The 17,921-nt window shown below is 44.1% G+C and overlaps 1 protein-coding gene across 1 annotated transcript; it reads right to left on the reverse strand.

Annotated features, from left to right (window-relative positions):
- Positions 1–663: 663 nt before the first annotated feature.
- Positions 664–17,219, reverse strand: LOC138402166 (transmembrane protein 231). The gene is made up of 7 exons (XM_069497907.1): positions 17,037–17,219; positions 16,769–16,938; positions 7,148–7,276; positions 6,681–6,824; positions 4,656–4,737; positions 3,125–3,230; positions 664–2,301 (listed from the first exon to the last, which is right to left on the reverse strand). The coding sequence occupies exons 1-7, from the start codon at positions 17,173–17,175 to the stop codon at positions 2,121–2,123; spliced, it is 951 nt and encodes a 316-aa protein (XP_069354008.1). The 5' UTR covers positions 17,176–17,219; the 3' UTR covers positions 664–2,120.
- Positions 17,220–17,921: the final 702 nt, after the last annotated feature.

Raw genomic sequence — 17,921 nt, forward strand, 5'->3', positions numbered from 1 at the left:
GCCTTAAGCAAAAATTGGAATGATCATTTGGCATAATTAGGGATTTCCTCCCCAGAGTAATTATCTGAAACCGACTTGGCTCAGTTGATAAAATCCTGCATATTCCTCACCATTTTTCATGTGGTAACTATGCTGTTTGATTCCGGTCAGAAGCTACCAACATTTGGTCTGTAAATAATTTGGTATTTACCAGACACAGGTAATTGCCCAGCGCCTATTTTCCATATGGCATGTGGATTCCACAGGAAACTCATTCACTTCAGGTTGGGCCAGGGAACTTTCCCCAAAGAGCTAATAAAAGCTCCACAGTCTTTGGGCAGAGCCCTGGAAAAGCAAGGCTGCTGGTGAGTAACTGGGAGAAGTGTGCGCAGCCTCTGCCCTCCCCATTCTTCCCCCCTCCAAATCCTTCCCCTTTAAAAAGCAACATGCAACCTTCCATTTTGAACCTTTTAATTAGAAATTTACAAAACATCGTGGGCTCTTTATACACATTTTGCATTAGAATAATTTAATAAAATGCAAAGCCATGTTTATACATATCTTTAGCCATCTTTGCATTATCTCATTACCTTTTGGGGATTTAAACCACAAACCATTTTTTATTTAAATCACAGGAAAAAAATGTAAGCATATAAACAGCCTAGGGGAAAGGCATGGGCATGTGGTGTCAGGGAATTTTTCTGCTTCAATACTTTAAAATAGCTTTGTTTCCAAAACTTTTATTTTGGTCAGCCTGAAAGAAAGACGCTTTGGAAATAAGAATTGCTCTGCCAGGTAAACTGAGGCACACACTGGGGGATGTGTTTGTGAATGGGCATGAAAAATGGATCTCAGGCGCTTTGTCCTTCCAGTGCTGACGACATCCTTGGGATCACAAAGAAGGTCCCTCTGTCCTTAGGGGAGACTGCACGTGTCCTCAGGAGGAGAATGGGGCTGAACACTCAGTCTCCGAGTACCAGCTCCTGCAGACACTTGCGTGGCCACCAGGGTAATCTGGCTGGACTGCTTGTCATTCTGCTAACGGCCGGGCTGGACGGGACTACCCAGGGTAGCATCCTCTTTACTCCCTCACTGCTTCTTGTCTCTCTCCCAAAGCTGTTCACTCTGATGGGCAACCTGATCCTTAGACAAGGGAAATACAAGTCTCTGGGCTTCCCACTAGCCCTGCAGATAAACTTGTGGTTGCCAGGCAGTGGGAGCCAATACCAACAACTCTTCTGTCACCCTGTCCTTTTCAGTTAGGGGGAGGCTGCCAAGGAGGAGCAGTGGCAAGTGTCCAGGCTGCTGGGTGAGGGCCAGAGAGAACCTGTTGTTACAGTCCTAGTTCCCCATCGCTGCTGAAGGGGGGTCCTAGTGAAACAGCACTTGCGACTTCAGCCTGCCATTCCAGGGGCACAGACACAGGGCAAAAGGCAGGGCGATGACAGCCACAGTAGGGCAGGGAGAGAGGGCTGTTCAGCCCAGCTGATGACGGATGACTGTTAGATCAAGGACAGGTGGATGGTCCCAGGGTCCTTCAGTCACTCACCGTCACGCGCAAGCTTCAGTGGCCCTAATACTTGTGCCCGGTCCCTCCACAGCTCCAGTTAAAGGGCTCAGTTCTGGAAATCAAAGCTCTGAGTGGGAAACGGAGAATCCCAGGAGTGGAAAGTGCTAGTGATTTACATATTTGTCACAAGAGCCTTTAAAAGAGTAAAAAGTGGTTCACAACAGGGTGAAGAAACACACCGTGTGTTTCTCAGTTCCAGAGAGGAAAAGTCTTTGCTTGACCAGAGATGGGACTCTTTCCAAGACATCTGAACTAACCATAATTTTCTCCTGAAATTCAAGGCCAAGGCAGGAAAACAAACAAACAAACAAAAAACCCACCAAAGGCAAATTATGGCTCCGAGGATCCCTCAGACCTTTCTATAAATTACTTCCTGATGGCTTCGTAGGTGCTTAGAACACATGGAATTTGTGCAGAGCAAACTTGGGAAGAACTGTTTTTGTGTCTCGGGGGAAAAACACTGAAGCCCACGGGGTCCGCTGGGCTCCTGCAGAAATGTCGTAGGATGGCAGTTCTCAGAAGACAACAGTGAGGTAGCCTCGTTCCTGCTGAGTCTTCAGAAATGGTCTTCTTAGGATAAGTGCTCCTTATACACTTCTCCATGGGGCGTTGCATTTGCAGGGATTGTGGTCACCACCTGATTCTGAAACACAAATATCTTGATTCTTTCAAACACCCAGAGGAAGATGAGCAGGATACTGACATACTGGACCCAGGCGAACTTTATCATCTCCCAGAATCCTGGTTGATAAGTACAGACAGTTAAGGAGTCACACGCCACATGTTGTAAGTGTGAAAAGAAAATCCAAGCTGGAGATGGTCTTGTCTGAATTACCTGGAAAGAAGCGGGGAGGGCACGAGGAGTTGGACCTCAGTCATGTACATACCTAGATGGAATCTGACGTGTTGACCTTGGCCAAATTGTAAAACCAGTTGCCTGTGATTAGGACTCCATATACTGGACCTGATCACCAGCTTCCTGGAGAGACAGCTACACTGAGCTATATTCATCATCGACTAGAGGCATCCTACGCTGGTAACCAGCTCTCATCAATCATGTACTGTGCTGAAACCTCCCACAGGTGTCAGCTCACAGCAGCCTTCATAAACCCCTAACTATCCTCACCTGGATGGCGCACAAGTTAGCCACTTGCTAGATTTGCGTCTCCTGAATTACAATTTCTATGACCCCTATTGAAAAATCTCTTTCGTTTGCTTCTCTGCAATGTTGATTTTATTTCTTACTACTTGACATAGTCAAAGTTAAACCAAGATTTAGGTCACACAGGAAATGGCAAGAAAGTTTCAAACACTCTTGAGATAAAAGGGATAATATATGATTAAGACATAAATACAAAGGTTTCTGAGCTAGAACAATTGTTCAGAAAGAAAGACGAACAAGAAACGAATTTTCCTTCCTGTAGGAACAACAGACAGACAGTCATTTGTGTGGAGTTACAACACTGTAGTGATCTCCAGTCTAAGGCTTCCCACATCTGTTCCTACATGGGACAACTGAGGAATAACCACTTTTTGGAAACCAAGCTACCATTAACTCTTTCATGTAAAGGATATGAAATGACTTCCACAGGGTATCGGATGACAGCATTAATCACAAAGGGGGCTTCAGCGGCCCTGCCCACCAGCCAGATGGGGTTGGGGTCATCCAGGACGGTGGTGACTGCAACACAACCATTAACCATTAATCGGGACTGCCCTTTACCCTGCCAGGGGAGGGCTATAAAGACGCTTTAATTCCTGTGGGAAGCCTGCGCTTCTGAACTGAAAGAAATCATTCAGAAGGAAAGAGAAATTACATGTGCAAAGCTGATCACACATTATTTGTTAAAATACTTCCAGAAATACTTATGTTAAAACCTTTGTCAGAGTACTTACATTAACGATTGTCAAAAAGTTAGAAACAGTTTCTGCTACATGTGCTGGAGGAATACTATGCTGCCACTAAAAATAATATCAGGCTCACGCCTATAATCCTACCACTCTGGGAGGCCGAGGTGGGAGGATCGCTAGAGGTCAGGAGTTCGAGACCAGCCTGAGCAAGAGCGAGACCCCGTCTCTACTAAAAAATAGAAAGAAATTATCTGGACAACTAAAAATATATAGAAAAAATTAGCCAGGCATGATGGTGCATGCCTGTAGTCCCAGCTACTCGGGAGGCTGAGGCAGGAGGATCGCTTGAGCCCAGGAGTTTGAGGTTGCTGTGAGCTAGGCTGATGCCACGGCACTCTAGCCCAGGCAACAGAGTGAGACTGTCTCAAAAAAAAAAATCAGAACTTTGTAGCTGTGTGAGGAAATATGTACGTTAAACAGTTAAATAAATAAAAATAATTGGAATCCAAAAGGGTTTCGACACTACATTAGCTATATAAAAAGTAGTACATATGGATAAAGAGTGAAAGGAAGAACAACAAAAAAAGTGGATTTGTAGGTCAACGTGTTTTAGTTTTGTATTAAAATTTCCTCTGTTATTGCAATAATACTGGTAGTATATTACACAAAATCAGTAAGCAATGCTGGAATTGCAGTCCTCCCTCTCCTGAAACGTCTGTGTGTACTATCCATGAGGTCTGGTTGCCAAGTAACACTCTAGATGTCTTTAGAGAAAATGTCTGACCATCAACCAGGCAAATGTGCCGAGTCAAGCACACACAATGGCCCGAGAGCCTTGTGCTGTATGGAATGAACACGCTCTGCTCTGCCTTCCAGCAGGAAGCTTGAGCACTTCCGTCCTCCTGCTGGACTGCCCATGTGGGCTGAGTCACTCACATTCTCCATTTCTCTCTGTAAGAAAACTCAAGTAGGCTTGTATATTTACAAAAGGAAACTCATCAAGCCAGGGGTGGGATAAATATGGCAATTAATCATCACTAACCTGCTGGTCCACAGGAGGGTTGAGGGAGGGCTGTGGCAGGTCTAGAGATAAGGACAGAAGGGACAGATCCTGGGTAGTCTGTCTGCTCCCATCACCAAGCATTCGCTGGTTCTGACATTTTGATCACAAGGGTTCCAGATCTTTGTCTCCGTTGCCCCCACGAACCTGTAAAGTCCTTGGGCCATGGCTGAAAGTCCCCAACTCCCGACTCACCATTCCTTTCCTGGTAGGCAGCAACAATGTGGGTGAGGTCATAGTCACGGGCAAAAGGGCTGGTCCTGTTGATCACGGACACCTGGACACGGCAGGAGGACGTGGTGTGAGCACTGAAGAGGCTTCTCCTCCCTTCTCTCCTCTGTCTACCCTCCTGCCCACCCAGGCTGCGGCCACAGACCACCCTCTTCAGCTTGGTGGCCTGTTCCATGAGCAGTGAACTTTTCTTCAAGGACAAATAAACCCTCCTGTGACAATTTAAGTCCCTTTACTGTCAGTCTTTCCTTCTGTGGGGATGGAAACAGGGTCAATATCCACCTCGCACGGGTTTTAACACTATTTATAAAATACCCCTCTCCGCTGCAATGGGAGAAATAGTTCCTTTAATTTTTTTTTAACAGACCATATTTCCAACTCCTTTGTCTTTTTCTTGCTCTTCTCTGATGCTCTCTAATGTCTTTATCTCTTAAAATTAGAAGTGGAAATAGATAAAATACATATAGTAAGCATATGATCCCCTAAAGAAGGAAACGGTTTCTTGCCCTATAATTTCATATTCCTGTTAAATTAATCTGATATATAAATGTTCAAGTAAAATGTTCCAGTGATAAAGTTGTATGTGATGTATATCTCTAAAAAGTGCCATATTAAATTTTTATGACTGCCTCACTTTATAACATACATTTATTATAGCTAGAGTGACCATAGAGCTCAGTTTATCTGAAACAGTCCTGGCTTATGGCTGCAATAACTGATAATCTTTCTTTGACTTTAAAGGTATCTCAGCCCAACTTACATGGTCTCCTTTGTGATAAAATAAAGTTTAGGAATGAATCATTAGGTGCCTGAATTCTGGATTCACAGAGACAGTTCCTGGCTGTGTTACTTTCAAGCTTTGTGCCTTTGGGAAAATTAATCAATCCCAGTTTCCTCCTTTGCAACAGGAGAGTTCATTCTTTCAAATAATCTCTCTGAGAGCTTATCAAGAGCCAGGCACTGTTTTAGGCACTGGGGTGATGGTATACAAGATGGCAGCGCTGTTAGTGCTGAGGGAGACAACAAATAAACCAAAAGCATACCTTTAGTATGTCAGGCGGTGGTAGGAAAAGTCAGTCTGGGTGAGGGAAGACGGAGGGAGGGGAACGCTTTTTAGAAAGAAGGGTCACGGAAGGACTGTGCTCAGGGACACTGCAACAGGGACATGAATGGAAGGGTCCAATAAGCAACATGGATCCCGGGCACAGGGAACAGCAAGCACAAAAGCACTGAGGTGGGAGGTGCTCCCTGGGTTGGAGAGAGAACAAAAAAGGCCAGGCTGGCTGGAATGGAGCCAGGGGGACAGTGATAGGATCCGTGGCTGGAGAGCTGGGAAATGACAAGTGTAGGCACATCAGAGACTGCTGTGATGATGAAATGAGATGATATATGTGAACCACTGCATTCAGGGCTGGCATGTTACCTGTTCAATAAAATATCATTATTATGATTATTTTGATCAGGGTTTCACTCTGTTGCCCAGGCTAGAGTACAGTGGCACAGTCATAGCTCACTGCAACCTCAAATTCCTGGGTGAATGGGATCCTCCTGCCTCAGCCTCCTGAGTGGCTAGGACTACAGGGGAATGTCACCATGCCTGGATAATCTTTTTATTTTTTTGTAAATACAGGTCTTGCTACGTTGCTCAGGCTAACTGGTATTATTTGTGAAATATTTTACATTATCATTTTACACGATCACTTGGAATAATCACGTGTGTATGGAAGATAGTGTGTGTGTTGTTTCCCTAAAAGCAGAAAACAAATTAGTTCTGTGACAAAAATAGATTATTTTCTCTTTCCTTCTAGGAGTAAATACAGGTGTACTGTCTCCATATTTTGAAAGAATTCATGGCAAGAATTCCTCAAAGCCCTCTTCCGAGCCACTTACAGAGAAATGCTGTTTCTGCCTTTCATTCCCCTCTTCAAAGACCTTGATAAACAGTCACATAAAGAAACAAAGAAGCTGGACATCAAGAAGCATCCTTACGTTGTATCGCACATCTAGGCCACCAGAGCTTAGCGGCTGCCTCTGCTGCAGCCTCAGGTCTCCATTCACATGTAACTGGGACCCGGGAACGGCAAAGGAGGACTGGAGAAACGCCATGCTCTGCATCACAAACGTCGACATCCTCTGAAATTGGCACAAGGAGAGATGATACCAATTGCCGACAGACACGAAGGTCTCTGGGCTCTAAGCGTCACCAGTCTTGGCTGAAGCCTGACAGGCCCTGGTGTAGCCATGCAGGAAGCCTCTGCCCAGAACCCTCTGAGCTGCTGATAGCCCATAGAAATTAATATGACCCCAGTGGAAAACATTCGACTGGGCTAAGTTAAATCCCAATCTACACCCCAGGAGAGTCTGCGACAGTGTGGGTCTTCCTAGCAATCAGAAGGAGGCTCTATTCTGTTAAAAGACAAAGGGAGAGGACGGCCTCCCTAAAGGGACCGACTCACGTGCAGTTGGTAGGAGAACGTCAGGATGAGCTGCACACCAAGAACGTGCTCCGTAGACTGCAGGGGAAGCTCCAGTTTAAAATGCAGCCTGTCCATTTTCCCATCCTGGTTCCTGTCTTCTTCTCTCGTCTAGGGAACACAAAGAGGGCCAGTGGCCCTGGTCCTTAAATAGGTCTGGGAAGAATCCACCTCACTTCCGAAGTTGGTCAACGGTAACACATAGCAACGAAGGAGCTGGATAACAAGAAGTACCCTCACATTGTACATCCTCGTCTCTATATACACGATGACCCACTGCCCCGCCTCACACAGGCATTAACTCCCTCACCAAAGGAGAGAGAGAAAAATAAGCAGGTATAAAGGCATCAATATTAGGGACAAAGACAGTGTGCATGGCCCCTGAACTCCATACTTGTATGTCTGAAATAATCACTGGTCGAAATAAGGGGAACTTAACCTGGCAACAACAAGAGAAAACACCTGGATAACATTTGTCTCTTTCAGTGGTCTCATTTGGTCTGGTTTGTTTGTACTGGTGTTTTCTCTTTTTCTTTGTTATAAACATGCTTGGATTTGTACAGAAAATTCAAATAGCGTATCAATATCATCTTCTACTTCTTTACAAGGTAACCTTTTAAAATAGAAAAAACCCGAATGCCAATCAACATGCATTCCCCAAACAAACTCAACAGAAAATCACCAAGCTCTATTTATACATTCTTAAACCACAAGTGTCTTTGCTGCAGGTTCTTGACGTTGGACCTCATCCATCATTCAGGTCAGGAGTTTAAAGCTTTGTGCATCTTTTAGTACCAATCAATAAAATGAAAAAGGAAGCTAAGTAAAATCAGCAAAGCAACAAACCAGATATTTGATAAATTATGCAGAAGAAAGTCAGGAAACCAGGGAGAGAGCTGAGGAGGGAAAAAGACAAACTGCAGCTTAGGCAGCGTACGGCGACAGCATATGTAGGCATACGAGATGACTAGCAGATAAGGACGGTTACTGAAATGTGATCACTGCTGACATGATTCCTCCACACAACCCTAGATCTTGTTCTACAACTGATCCTTTTTCACCACAGGTCCCCACAGGACTCTAGCATGGTATAGCAGCTTTCCCACCTGAATCCCCCATCCAGGGGTTCATTTTGCTTTCCACCATTGCCATTACGTGAGGAAGAGATTTTTTATTCTATTTCAGGCTAATAAGGCTGTTGGAGATGGAGAAATCTCAGTTTTCAGAACCATTCAATCATTTCTTTCTGTTTAGGCAGTAACATCCTTACCCTGGGCCTTGCTTTAGAGAAACCTACCCTCCTCCTTCTGTTGGACACTATTCTCTCTGTCCTGTTCCGTCAGCTTCCCAGGTGCAGGGGAAGGATATCTACTACCAGGACTGATGACCAAGTTTCTGAGGCAATTATGTGCTGGGAATTATGACTAGGATATACGAGAGGTGGCCTTGTCTTCCTGTGAATTTTCTTCAGTTGGTATCTGGGAACATTTGGAACACAATGGTTAGTTATCTCTCTGTAACACATCTGTGCCTTCTGGATCCTTAGGGTTAGACAAGAAGCAAAGATCATATTTCTCAACTATCCTCTTGCAAGAGCATATTGACCAGGAGAGAATTTCCAGAAGAATCTAGAGTCTGACACAGTGTGGGAGAAAGACAATCTCATTTCCCTTCATGTTTACAATAAATGTAAAGCCTGAGTAGGCAGAACAGGTATTATCCCCATGGTACAGATGAGAAAATCAAGGTGCAGGGAGGTTAGTGCATTTATCAGAGGTACAGCTGGTCGTGGTGAAGACAGGATTTGAAATCATGTCTTTGACTTCAGATCTGGTCCTCTCTCTCAGACTAAAATGTCCAGCCTTAAAAAACAATGCAAGGAGAAGATGTTGGATAGAAGAAATCTTGCAAAAAGGCAGCGTGTTAAGTCTGTACAGTTGCTTGGGTGCATACTTTACTCCAAGCACGGAGAGGACAGAGATCTGGCACAGCACCAGCTAGAGTGTCTACTTGGTAAATTGGCTCATTCACCTGTCAAGTACTTTTTGAGGCGCTACTGTGCCAGGCACTATTTCAAGTAATGGGAACATAATGGTAAACAAATTAGGAAAAGTCTGCACCCTAATGGAGCTCACATTCCCAGCTGAGAAGGTAGAAAATAAAATCAACAAATAAACAAGTAACAATATGAAATAGGGGTAAGTGCCATAAAGAGAAATGAAACAGGCTATAAAATTAGAGAATGATGAGGGTAGAATGTAACAGAAACTATTCAGGATGACCTGACTTATTGGAGACCACATGAAGCGAGGTGATGAGGTCCGGGAGTGTCGGGGAAGAGGGAGCCAGGCCAACCACGTGCACATGCCCTGGGTGCCTGCGGGGCCAGTGTGCTGGGCAGAGGGGTGAGAGGGAGAGCAGGGCCGACAAAGCCACCGGGAGAATCGATGACACAAACTGTGTGTCTCTCACAAAGGACCTGTCACCCAGCTAGATTCCCACCCCACAGGGCTGTCAAAGGTTGGCTACATGTTACCATTTTGAGTATTGATGAAATCAAGTATTTAATTCTATTTAGTTCAAAATAAGCTTAACACATGTACAACAGCTATAAAGGCAGGAATTGAAGGAGCTACCACTTCTTTAACACAAATTCTAGGTCAATATCTAAAAATGCAACTTAGAGAATTCACGAATCACACCACCTCCTTATTTCTATGAGGTATATGTATGGTGTGGAACAATTTTTATATCCATTGAATGTCCCATCTGATCCCTCTGCATATCCCAGGAGAGAGGTAGGTACTATCATGCCCTGTATATAGACGAATAAATTGAGGCTGAGAGAGTATAAAGAACCCAAAGACAGAATTGGGATTAGAACCCAGGTTTGCTGACTGTTGACTCAGGGCTCCTTCTATAATAGCTCATAGGAACCCTAATTTCAAACATTTCTGATGGTTAAAGTAGAATAACCCTTTACAGATATACAGGAAATCACCACTAATGAAGTAGATAGAAAAATGCACTGCAGTCCACCTGTATCAATCAAGGTCCGGTCAGAAAAAGAGAAATGAAAATAGTTATTTTAACAGGCAGAATTTAATATAGGGCAGTATATTATAGGGCAGTAATCAGTCCCAATGGTATTAGAGGAGTGAGGAGGCACAAAGCGAACACTGCAGAACACAGAGCGAGTAACCACAGGGAGCAGCTCCCACACCCAGCGCTAGAGGAGAGAGGGAAGGGGCTGGGATTGTTAGAGCCTAGAGGCTTGAAGGAGACAGAGGCCCCAAGGAGCTGGGACTCAGACCTCAAGAAGGAGCGCTGCCCAGCTGGTGCCAGGACCTCCAGAGCTGGGAAGAGGGGAACCTGTAGGGCAGGAGGAAAGAGAGAGGGTCTTACTTCCTGTTTGCTTCTTGTCCCTGATTGTGTCACCTTGCCTGTGGTTCTTCATCCTGGCAACTGGCTGCAGTTCCTGCCCACTCCTAGAACAAGGCTCATCATGCCTCCTGCTGGCAGAACCTAACAAGGAGCCAGCAGGCAGAGGAGCATGTGGTTTCCAGCATCAGCACCAGCATCAGGAAGCAGAGCACAGGGGAGGGTTCGTAGCTGGCACAACACCTCAACCAGCACACCTGACTGTCCCAGTTGCTGTGAATTTAAGATGTGCCATTGTTTCCAGTCTCCTAACTTATAATATTTTTCCCAGTAGGGATTCCACAGTATCTGATGGTTTGTTTGAATTTTGTTTGATTCCTGTTTTGTTTTCATACCTTTTATTCTTTCGAGTCAGACTCCTGTATTAAAAGTTAATTTCCTGGGTTATACCAGTGTCCACTTCACCATATACTTGTCATCACTAGGTGCTCCATTCTTTCTCTTTATGTTGAAATTACACTTTGGCATCAGTCTTTGGATGTCCATCGAAGTAGGGACTGCTACTTCATGGTGCCTAGACTCATCAAATCCTTGCTACCTGTTTTAATTATCTAAGACACCATCGAATATAATATCAACCGTTATTTCATATACCTGTAAGAATGGAAAAATACTCCCAATTAAACTATGACACAATGTTTTCTAACTACTTATTTATTTTATCCTTATTGAAAGAGCTTTTAGATTTAAACATATTTATGCCAGATATCATGCTAGTTTACTTAGAATAATATGAAAAAAATAAATTGTTCTAGGATTCTTAAAACTTCTTCACAACCTCATTCTTTTGAATAACACCTTAACTTAGTCAATGATGTCCACACTTTTCCATGCAATTTTGTCCTTTGTACCATCAGCCATGTTGGTGATATGGCATTTAAAAGAACAATCCATATAAGAAATTAACACTCATTGGTGTTAAAAGCAAGCTTTTAAATTATGTAGAGCTTTCTTATTTGTGAATGCCTCTTGAACTTCCCCTGGTAGGTTCTCTATTTGATTCTCAGGGGCTACAACAATGTTTTATTGCCAGGCAGGGTGGCTCAAGCCTATAGTCCAGGGCAGAAGGATCAACTGAGCCCAGCAGTTTGAGTCCAACCTGAGCAACATGTGAGACCCTGTCTCACATGGTTTTGATGGTGGCACTTTTGTCTACAGTGAGAATGACGCCAAGCCTGCCTCCTGGCCCACAGCTAACGCAAGGCAACGCACTCTGATTTCAGAGATGAAATCAGACACAAGGTACTCTCCACTCGTGCTCTGGTATCCTTCTATTGCCATCAGCTCCCATATGCTCTGGGTCCACACATGCCTTAAAGAGCCACATCAGGCTCACTGAGGGAAAAGGTCACTCTGTTTTCTTCTTCCCTTGTGAAAAACAACAAAACAGACTTTTAAAGCATTAAAAACACAGGGACTTCAGAGATGCTGTCAAAGGTGAGTTGACCAAAGCAGAAGCAAGGCCATTTGTGACTTCTGCAGTATTTCTCCAAATTAGCAACAGCGTAGCCACCTCCCAGCATTTGTTTAAAACTTGATCCCAAACCACGGCTTCCTTTGCTTCAAGGACAATTTCGCAGACAGGTTGACGCTCCTTTGGCTTTATGTTCAGAATTAGAAAATAAAAGTATTTTGTTACAATAAGGGTTAAGATTTTAAGCTGTGGCATAGGAAACACTGAGTTGCAATCCAGACTCTGTTCAGTTGAAAGCCAAGGCAAATTATACCATTTCTCTGAGTGTGTTTCTTCATCTTTAAAAGAGGGGTATGACCTCCACCTCACAGGGTTGCCACAGGGGTTAAGGAGATAATACAGTTTTAAAAACTTAATAGCTAACACTTCCCAAGTGATTATTACAGGCCAAGTACTATGTAAAGGACATTTAAAAGTATAATGATAACATTCTTATCATATGCCTATTATGGCTTGTGTAGCTATCTCCTACATGCATTTTTGCATACTGACATAGGGTGCACATACCATAAAATCCACCTTTTAAAAAATGTAATTCAGATTTTAGCATATACAAAGTTGCACACTAATAGTCACCACTATCTAATGCCAATTTCAGAACATTTGTAAGATCCCCAAAAGAAACCCCACATCCATTAGCAATGGGTCATTCCCCTTATATCTCCCCCATCCTCCTCCTCAAGCCCCAGCAACCCCTTATCTCCTTTCTGTCTCAATAGATTTGTCTATTTTGGAATTTTCACATAAATGGAAACATAGAATATGCACTGATTTGTGACTGGATTCTTTCAGCTAACAAAATGTTTTCACCGTTCATTCGTATTGTAGCATATATCTTGACTCCATTTTTTAAGGCTGAATAATATTCTACTGTAAGAATATATAACACTTTGTTTATCCATTCATCTGTAGATGGATATTTGGGTTATTTACATATTTTTGGTATTATGAATAACACTGCAATGAACATTTGCGCAAAGTTTTTGTGCAGATATATGTCTTCAATTCTCTTGGGTATACACGTAGGAGTGGAAATGCTGGGTCATAGGTAACTCTATGTTAAACTTTTTGATGAACTGCCAAATGGTTTTCCAAAGTGGCTGCACCATTTTATATACTTAATTTCTTTAAAATTTCTATTGATATTTTTTAGATGGGCCCTTCCTAAATTAGGGGTTTTTCAAAGTAGTTGTCATTACCATTTAAAAGTCTTGAATATGTATTATGTTAATAGCACAAAATTTAAAAGTTACAAAAGAGCATACAGTAAAAAAATTTCTCTCCTACCCTAATCTCAGCCAATTATGTCCTTCCCCAGGAGCAACTGATGTTGTCAGTTTCTTCTGTAGCCTCCCAGAGACATCCAAAGGGGAAAAACATATATGTGTGTATGTGTATACACACAATCTTTTTGTTATTGTTTTCTATTATTTTCATAGAAATGGAAGCATATTACACATAATTTTTTTTACATATATTTCTCTTGAAGATGGTTCCACATCAGTATCTGCAGCTACACCTCATTACAAAAGAATAGCTATGTAACATTCCAATGGGCAGATACCTCACAATTTCTCTGAGTCTCCTATTGATTTGTAGGTTGTTTGCAATATTTGCTGTTACAATGCTGCAAGGAATAAAGTTTTACATACACCATTTCACATGTGTGTACAAACCTTACTAGAAGCAGCAGCAGCAGCAGGCACATGGATTTGTACTTCTGATAAATATGAACCCGAATGTCTTTTGGATTGCAGTTGAGGTCTTTTCTTCCATTGTGTATTCCAATTCATGTTTTGGTATCTCATGATTTTAAACAATTCCCAAGCCAAGAGTTGAGCCAGGAAGGAAGCAAATCATTTACTGAGGAAGACTGAAGATGATAAGGTCATAAATTACTTGGAGCCATTGGTCTAGAATGAAGGGGGGGGGGAGACTAAGTAAAAGGAGCTTGTGTTTTGTGTTTTATGGAATAGTTTAAACTTATCCAGTATTAAAAAGAATTAATGGTCTTGGCACCATAAAAGGACAGGGTAGTCTTTTCTGGGAATCCAAACACCAGAAGCAGGGAGAGGTGAGTGCAGTGCGCTGGAGAGAGTGGTTTCTGGTTACAGAGACAAGAGACTAACCACCAGTCCAACTGGGGAGACCCCCACTTGAGGTGAATGAACAAGTAAAAGGAATGAATGAATGAAATATAATGTTATATCCTTGTTTTCATTATTATTTCTTAGACTCAAATAACCAGAAGCATATGCTAGAAAGGAATATATAAATACAAAGATTTTTCTACCAAAAAATCACACGAAATGCTAAAGTAAAACTTACAAGTTAATTTTTTGTGTTTAGAATGAAAAAAACTTTTGTTTTCACTTTGGAAAGGAAATATACGAACATGGAACTCAAGAAGCATAGTGGGTATTCAGTGTAAAGTTAATTCAATCTTGACGGTAGCCTCTCAGCCACTCTTCTCCAAAGGCATTATATTCTCAAATAAGAATAAAAACAGGCAATGTGTAATAATTAGTGAGGAACAACTGAAAGACATGTGTTTTCTATTCTGGTTCTATTTTTAAAATCAATTTAAAAGACCAGATCATTTAGAGCAGTGGTCCTCAATCTTTTATGGCACCAGGGACCAGTTTCATGGAACACAATTTTTCCACCAAGGGGGTGATGAGGGGTGGGTCGGGGTGGGGATGGTTTTGGGATGATTCAAGCACATTACATTTATTGTGCAGTGAAACCTCTCTGCTAATGATAATCTGTATTTGCAGCTGCTCCCCAGCGCTAGCATCACTGCCTCAGCTCCACCTCAGATCATCGGGCATTAGATTCTCATAAGGACCATGCAACCTAAATCCCTTGAACGCACAGTTTACAGTAGGGTCTGTGCTCCTATGAGAATCTAATGATGCTGCTGATCTGACAGGAGGCGGAGCTTATGTGGTGATGCCACCCATAGGGAGCAGCTGTAAATACAGATGAAGCTTCTATTGCTGGCCTACTACACACCTCCTGCTGTGTGGCCTGGATCCTAACAGGCCACGGACCAGTACCAGGCCTTGGCAGGGGGGCTGGGGACAGCAGATTTAAAGAATCAAAGAGTTCAAAGACGCTACAGAAAACATCCAACTTCCATGGCACATATTTTTATCTCATTTACTTGATAATTTTGAAATGTATCTCAAGGTCTTTAAACAATATTTCCATTGCTACTTTTCAGTTTCTCACTTTTAGGCATTCTCTACTCACTTCCCACAAGATGCAGACTTAGCATTTTCTTCCACCTCCAGCCCCATCACACACATGCACACCTTTTTCGTCCCCCAAATAGAGTTAAACTCTGTCTTGGTCAGCCAATATTCCATGTTCACATAATTAACACCATATAAATCCTATTCACAACTCTGATTACTTCTTCTTTCTCATTTTTACTTACTTTTTGTTTCCTGGTGGCTCATAATTATTTTATTTGCTTCCTCAGTTTTCTATGTACTTACACAATTTCAACAAACAAATTCTATTCTAGCTCCTCACAATTTGATATTTAAATGTATAAAATTTAGTTAAAATCTTGTTTATTGAAATATTATCCCTCCTAGTAAAAAAGCAAATCAAATATCCACCAACGGGGAACTGAGTAAATACATTACAGTTGTCCTATATCATGAAATACTTTGCAAACCTCAAAAAGGATAAAGTTGATCAACAAGTATTGATACATGTATCAAACTGAGCCTTTACTTTTCTGTCATTATATATACCTAAAACTCTAATATCTTATAATGTGCATGTACTTTTGTAATCAGAATAAAAGAAAATTTAAAAAGTACTGAGACAAAAATGATCTGAATTATATTTTGTTTGTAGTTATTCATATGATCAGTCAGATTTTTAAATGTTGTATTTTATTTAGTTGTTGTTGGGAAAAGTCTGATTTTTTTTTTCTAGCTACACAAGTTTGTCATGTAGGCCAATCATCTCAGAGATGTCTGAAGAGATTCAACTCTGGAAAAAGGAAAATCAGAACTTCTGAAATAAAATGAGCGCAGAGGGGTGACTGTAAAGGAAGCACTCGCTTATCCTGAACCGAAAACTAAATTTTAGACGGTGAAATGCTTCACTTTCATCCCGGGCAGCTGCAGGGTGGCCCAGCATCTAATGACAGGAGCCCAGCGAGGCGCGCCTCGGCCAGAGCACGCTCTGGAGGTCGCTTAACCCGTCAGAGCCTTGGTTCCAGGGCTCAAGTCTGCGTGAAAATGCCCGCCCTTTCCTTTTCTACAGGGTCGGGATGTAGAAACGCAGCGACACGGTCGGGGGTTATCGACTTGGACAGCGCTCGGCCTCCAAGGCTCCTAAAGGGACTTCTCGTAACCACCCTTCCGTGAGGCCAGGCCCACGGACGTGAGGCGGGGCAGGGGCAGGCCGTCCCCAGACTCCCGGACTCTGTCAGGACACACACGCCGACAGCAAGGCTAACTTTCCCGGGGCTGTGAACGCCTGGGCGAAGGGGACTAAAACAACACATCTACTCCCTGGAAATTAAACGCATGCGCAGGCCAGAGAGCCCGTGTACACAGCCTCCGCGGAGTCGGAGGCCTCAGGGTTCACGCTCCCCGGCCCGGGCCGTTCGCCCCGCCCCACCACCCTCCATCCCCGCTCAGCCCCGGGCGGGAATCACGCACCGACACGAGCGGGACGCGCAGGCGATCTCCCTGCAGCCGGTTGAAGGCGGGGAACGTGCTCCAGGCGAGGACCCCTCCGCGCTCGGGTCCCAGCAGGGCCACGAGCAGCACCTGGTGCTGGAAGCGCACGGTCGGCTGCTCCTCGTAGCTGCTCCGCTTCAGCCAAAAGCCTGAGTCAAGGAGGGCGGTGGGGACGCGGTCAGGACGGCCGGCCCGGGCCGAGCGGGCCGCGGGGAGCTGTGGGGCGCACCGGCCGCGGCAGGCTCACCGTGGCTCCGGAAGGCCACCAGCAGCGGCGGGATGTAGGTGAGCGCGGCTGCCAGCAGCAGGAAGAGCGCGGCTTTGGAGCAGAGCCCCGCGCGGTAGCCGCGCTCGACCGGGTGAGAGAAGAGTTCGTGGAGCGCCATGAGCGCCGCGCGCAGCCAGCCCGCCCGCCGAGCTCCCTGGGCGATTCGAGACAGACGAGCAAGTTTGGCTTCTGTTGTTTGCCATCGCCGTGGTCTCCACGGCAACCGGCGGCGCAGGCAAAGGAACCAATCGCAAGGACGGGGGCTTTGGCGGGGCGGGGCTAACGCGGCGGCGCGCGCCGGTGGACAGAGGCCCTCGCTTAATGCGTGCGTCTCCTTGAAGGCTAAGTGGTCGCGTAGTAGGATGGTTCTGTGGACCTGAGTCGTAGCCATAGTCTGTGTTAACATTTGTGTAAAATAAGATTTCATAGAAGTTGACTTATAAGTAAAGACCTGCTTCTGTGTCACCTGTTAGCCCCCAGTTTGGTTCATACCAGTCCTATGATCCTGGGCTAAGATCAAAGCCAGGTTCCTTTGTCTCCAAGTTTTCTGTTGCTTCCACGATGCTCCACGGCAGGACGGCCGCGGGAACGGAAGAACACAAAACCCCAGGCTCTTGGAGGGATAGAGGTGAATTACTACATAGCTCTCTCGGACATGCTTTGTTACAGTGTATTGGGTACAAGCTAGGCTACAGGTTTTAGGGGGAAGCTATGGTCGTCCCCAAAGATAACATTGGCTTATCACTTAATTGAAGGCTTTGGCCGAGGCGGGATGATCGCTTGAGCCCAAGAGTTGGAGACTAGCCTGGGACACAGTGAGACCTTACCTCTATAAAAGAAAAAAGAAATTAGCCGAGTGTGGGG

The sequence above is a fragment of the Eulemur rufifrons genome, chromosome 23, assembly GCF_041146395.1.
Source record: "Eulemur rufifrons isolate Redbay chromosome 23, OSU_ERuf_1, whole genome shotgun sequence".
NCBI classification, from domain to species: Eukaryota; Metazoa; Chordata; class Mammalia; order Primates; family Lemuridae; genus Eulemur; species Eulemur rufifrons.

What these genes read in the sequence shown, in the direction of transcription:
- LOC138402166 (XM_069497907.1), bottom strand. Translation starts at nt 17,175, where the DNA reads ATGGCGCTCCACGAACTCTTCTCTCACCCGGTCGAGCGCGGCTACCGC. An exon ending in GGTGGCCTTCCGGAGCCACG is followed by an intron (nt 16,939 to 17,036) that starts GTGAGCCTGCCG and finishes TCCTTGACTCAG; the next exon opens with GCTTTTGGCTGAAGCGGAGC. An exon ending in TGCCTACCAGGAAAGGAATG is followed by an intron (nt 3,231 to 4,655) that starts GTGAGTCGGGAG and finishes GTTGTGTTGCAG; the next exon opens with TCACCACCGTCCTGGATGAC.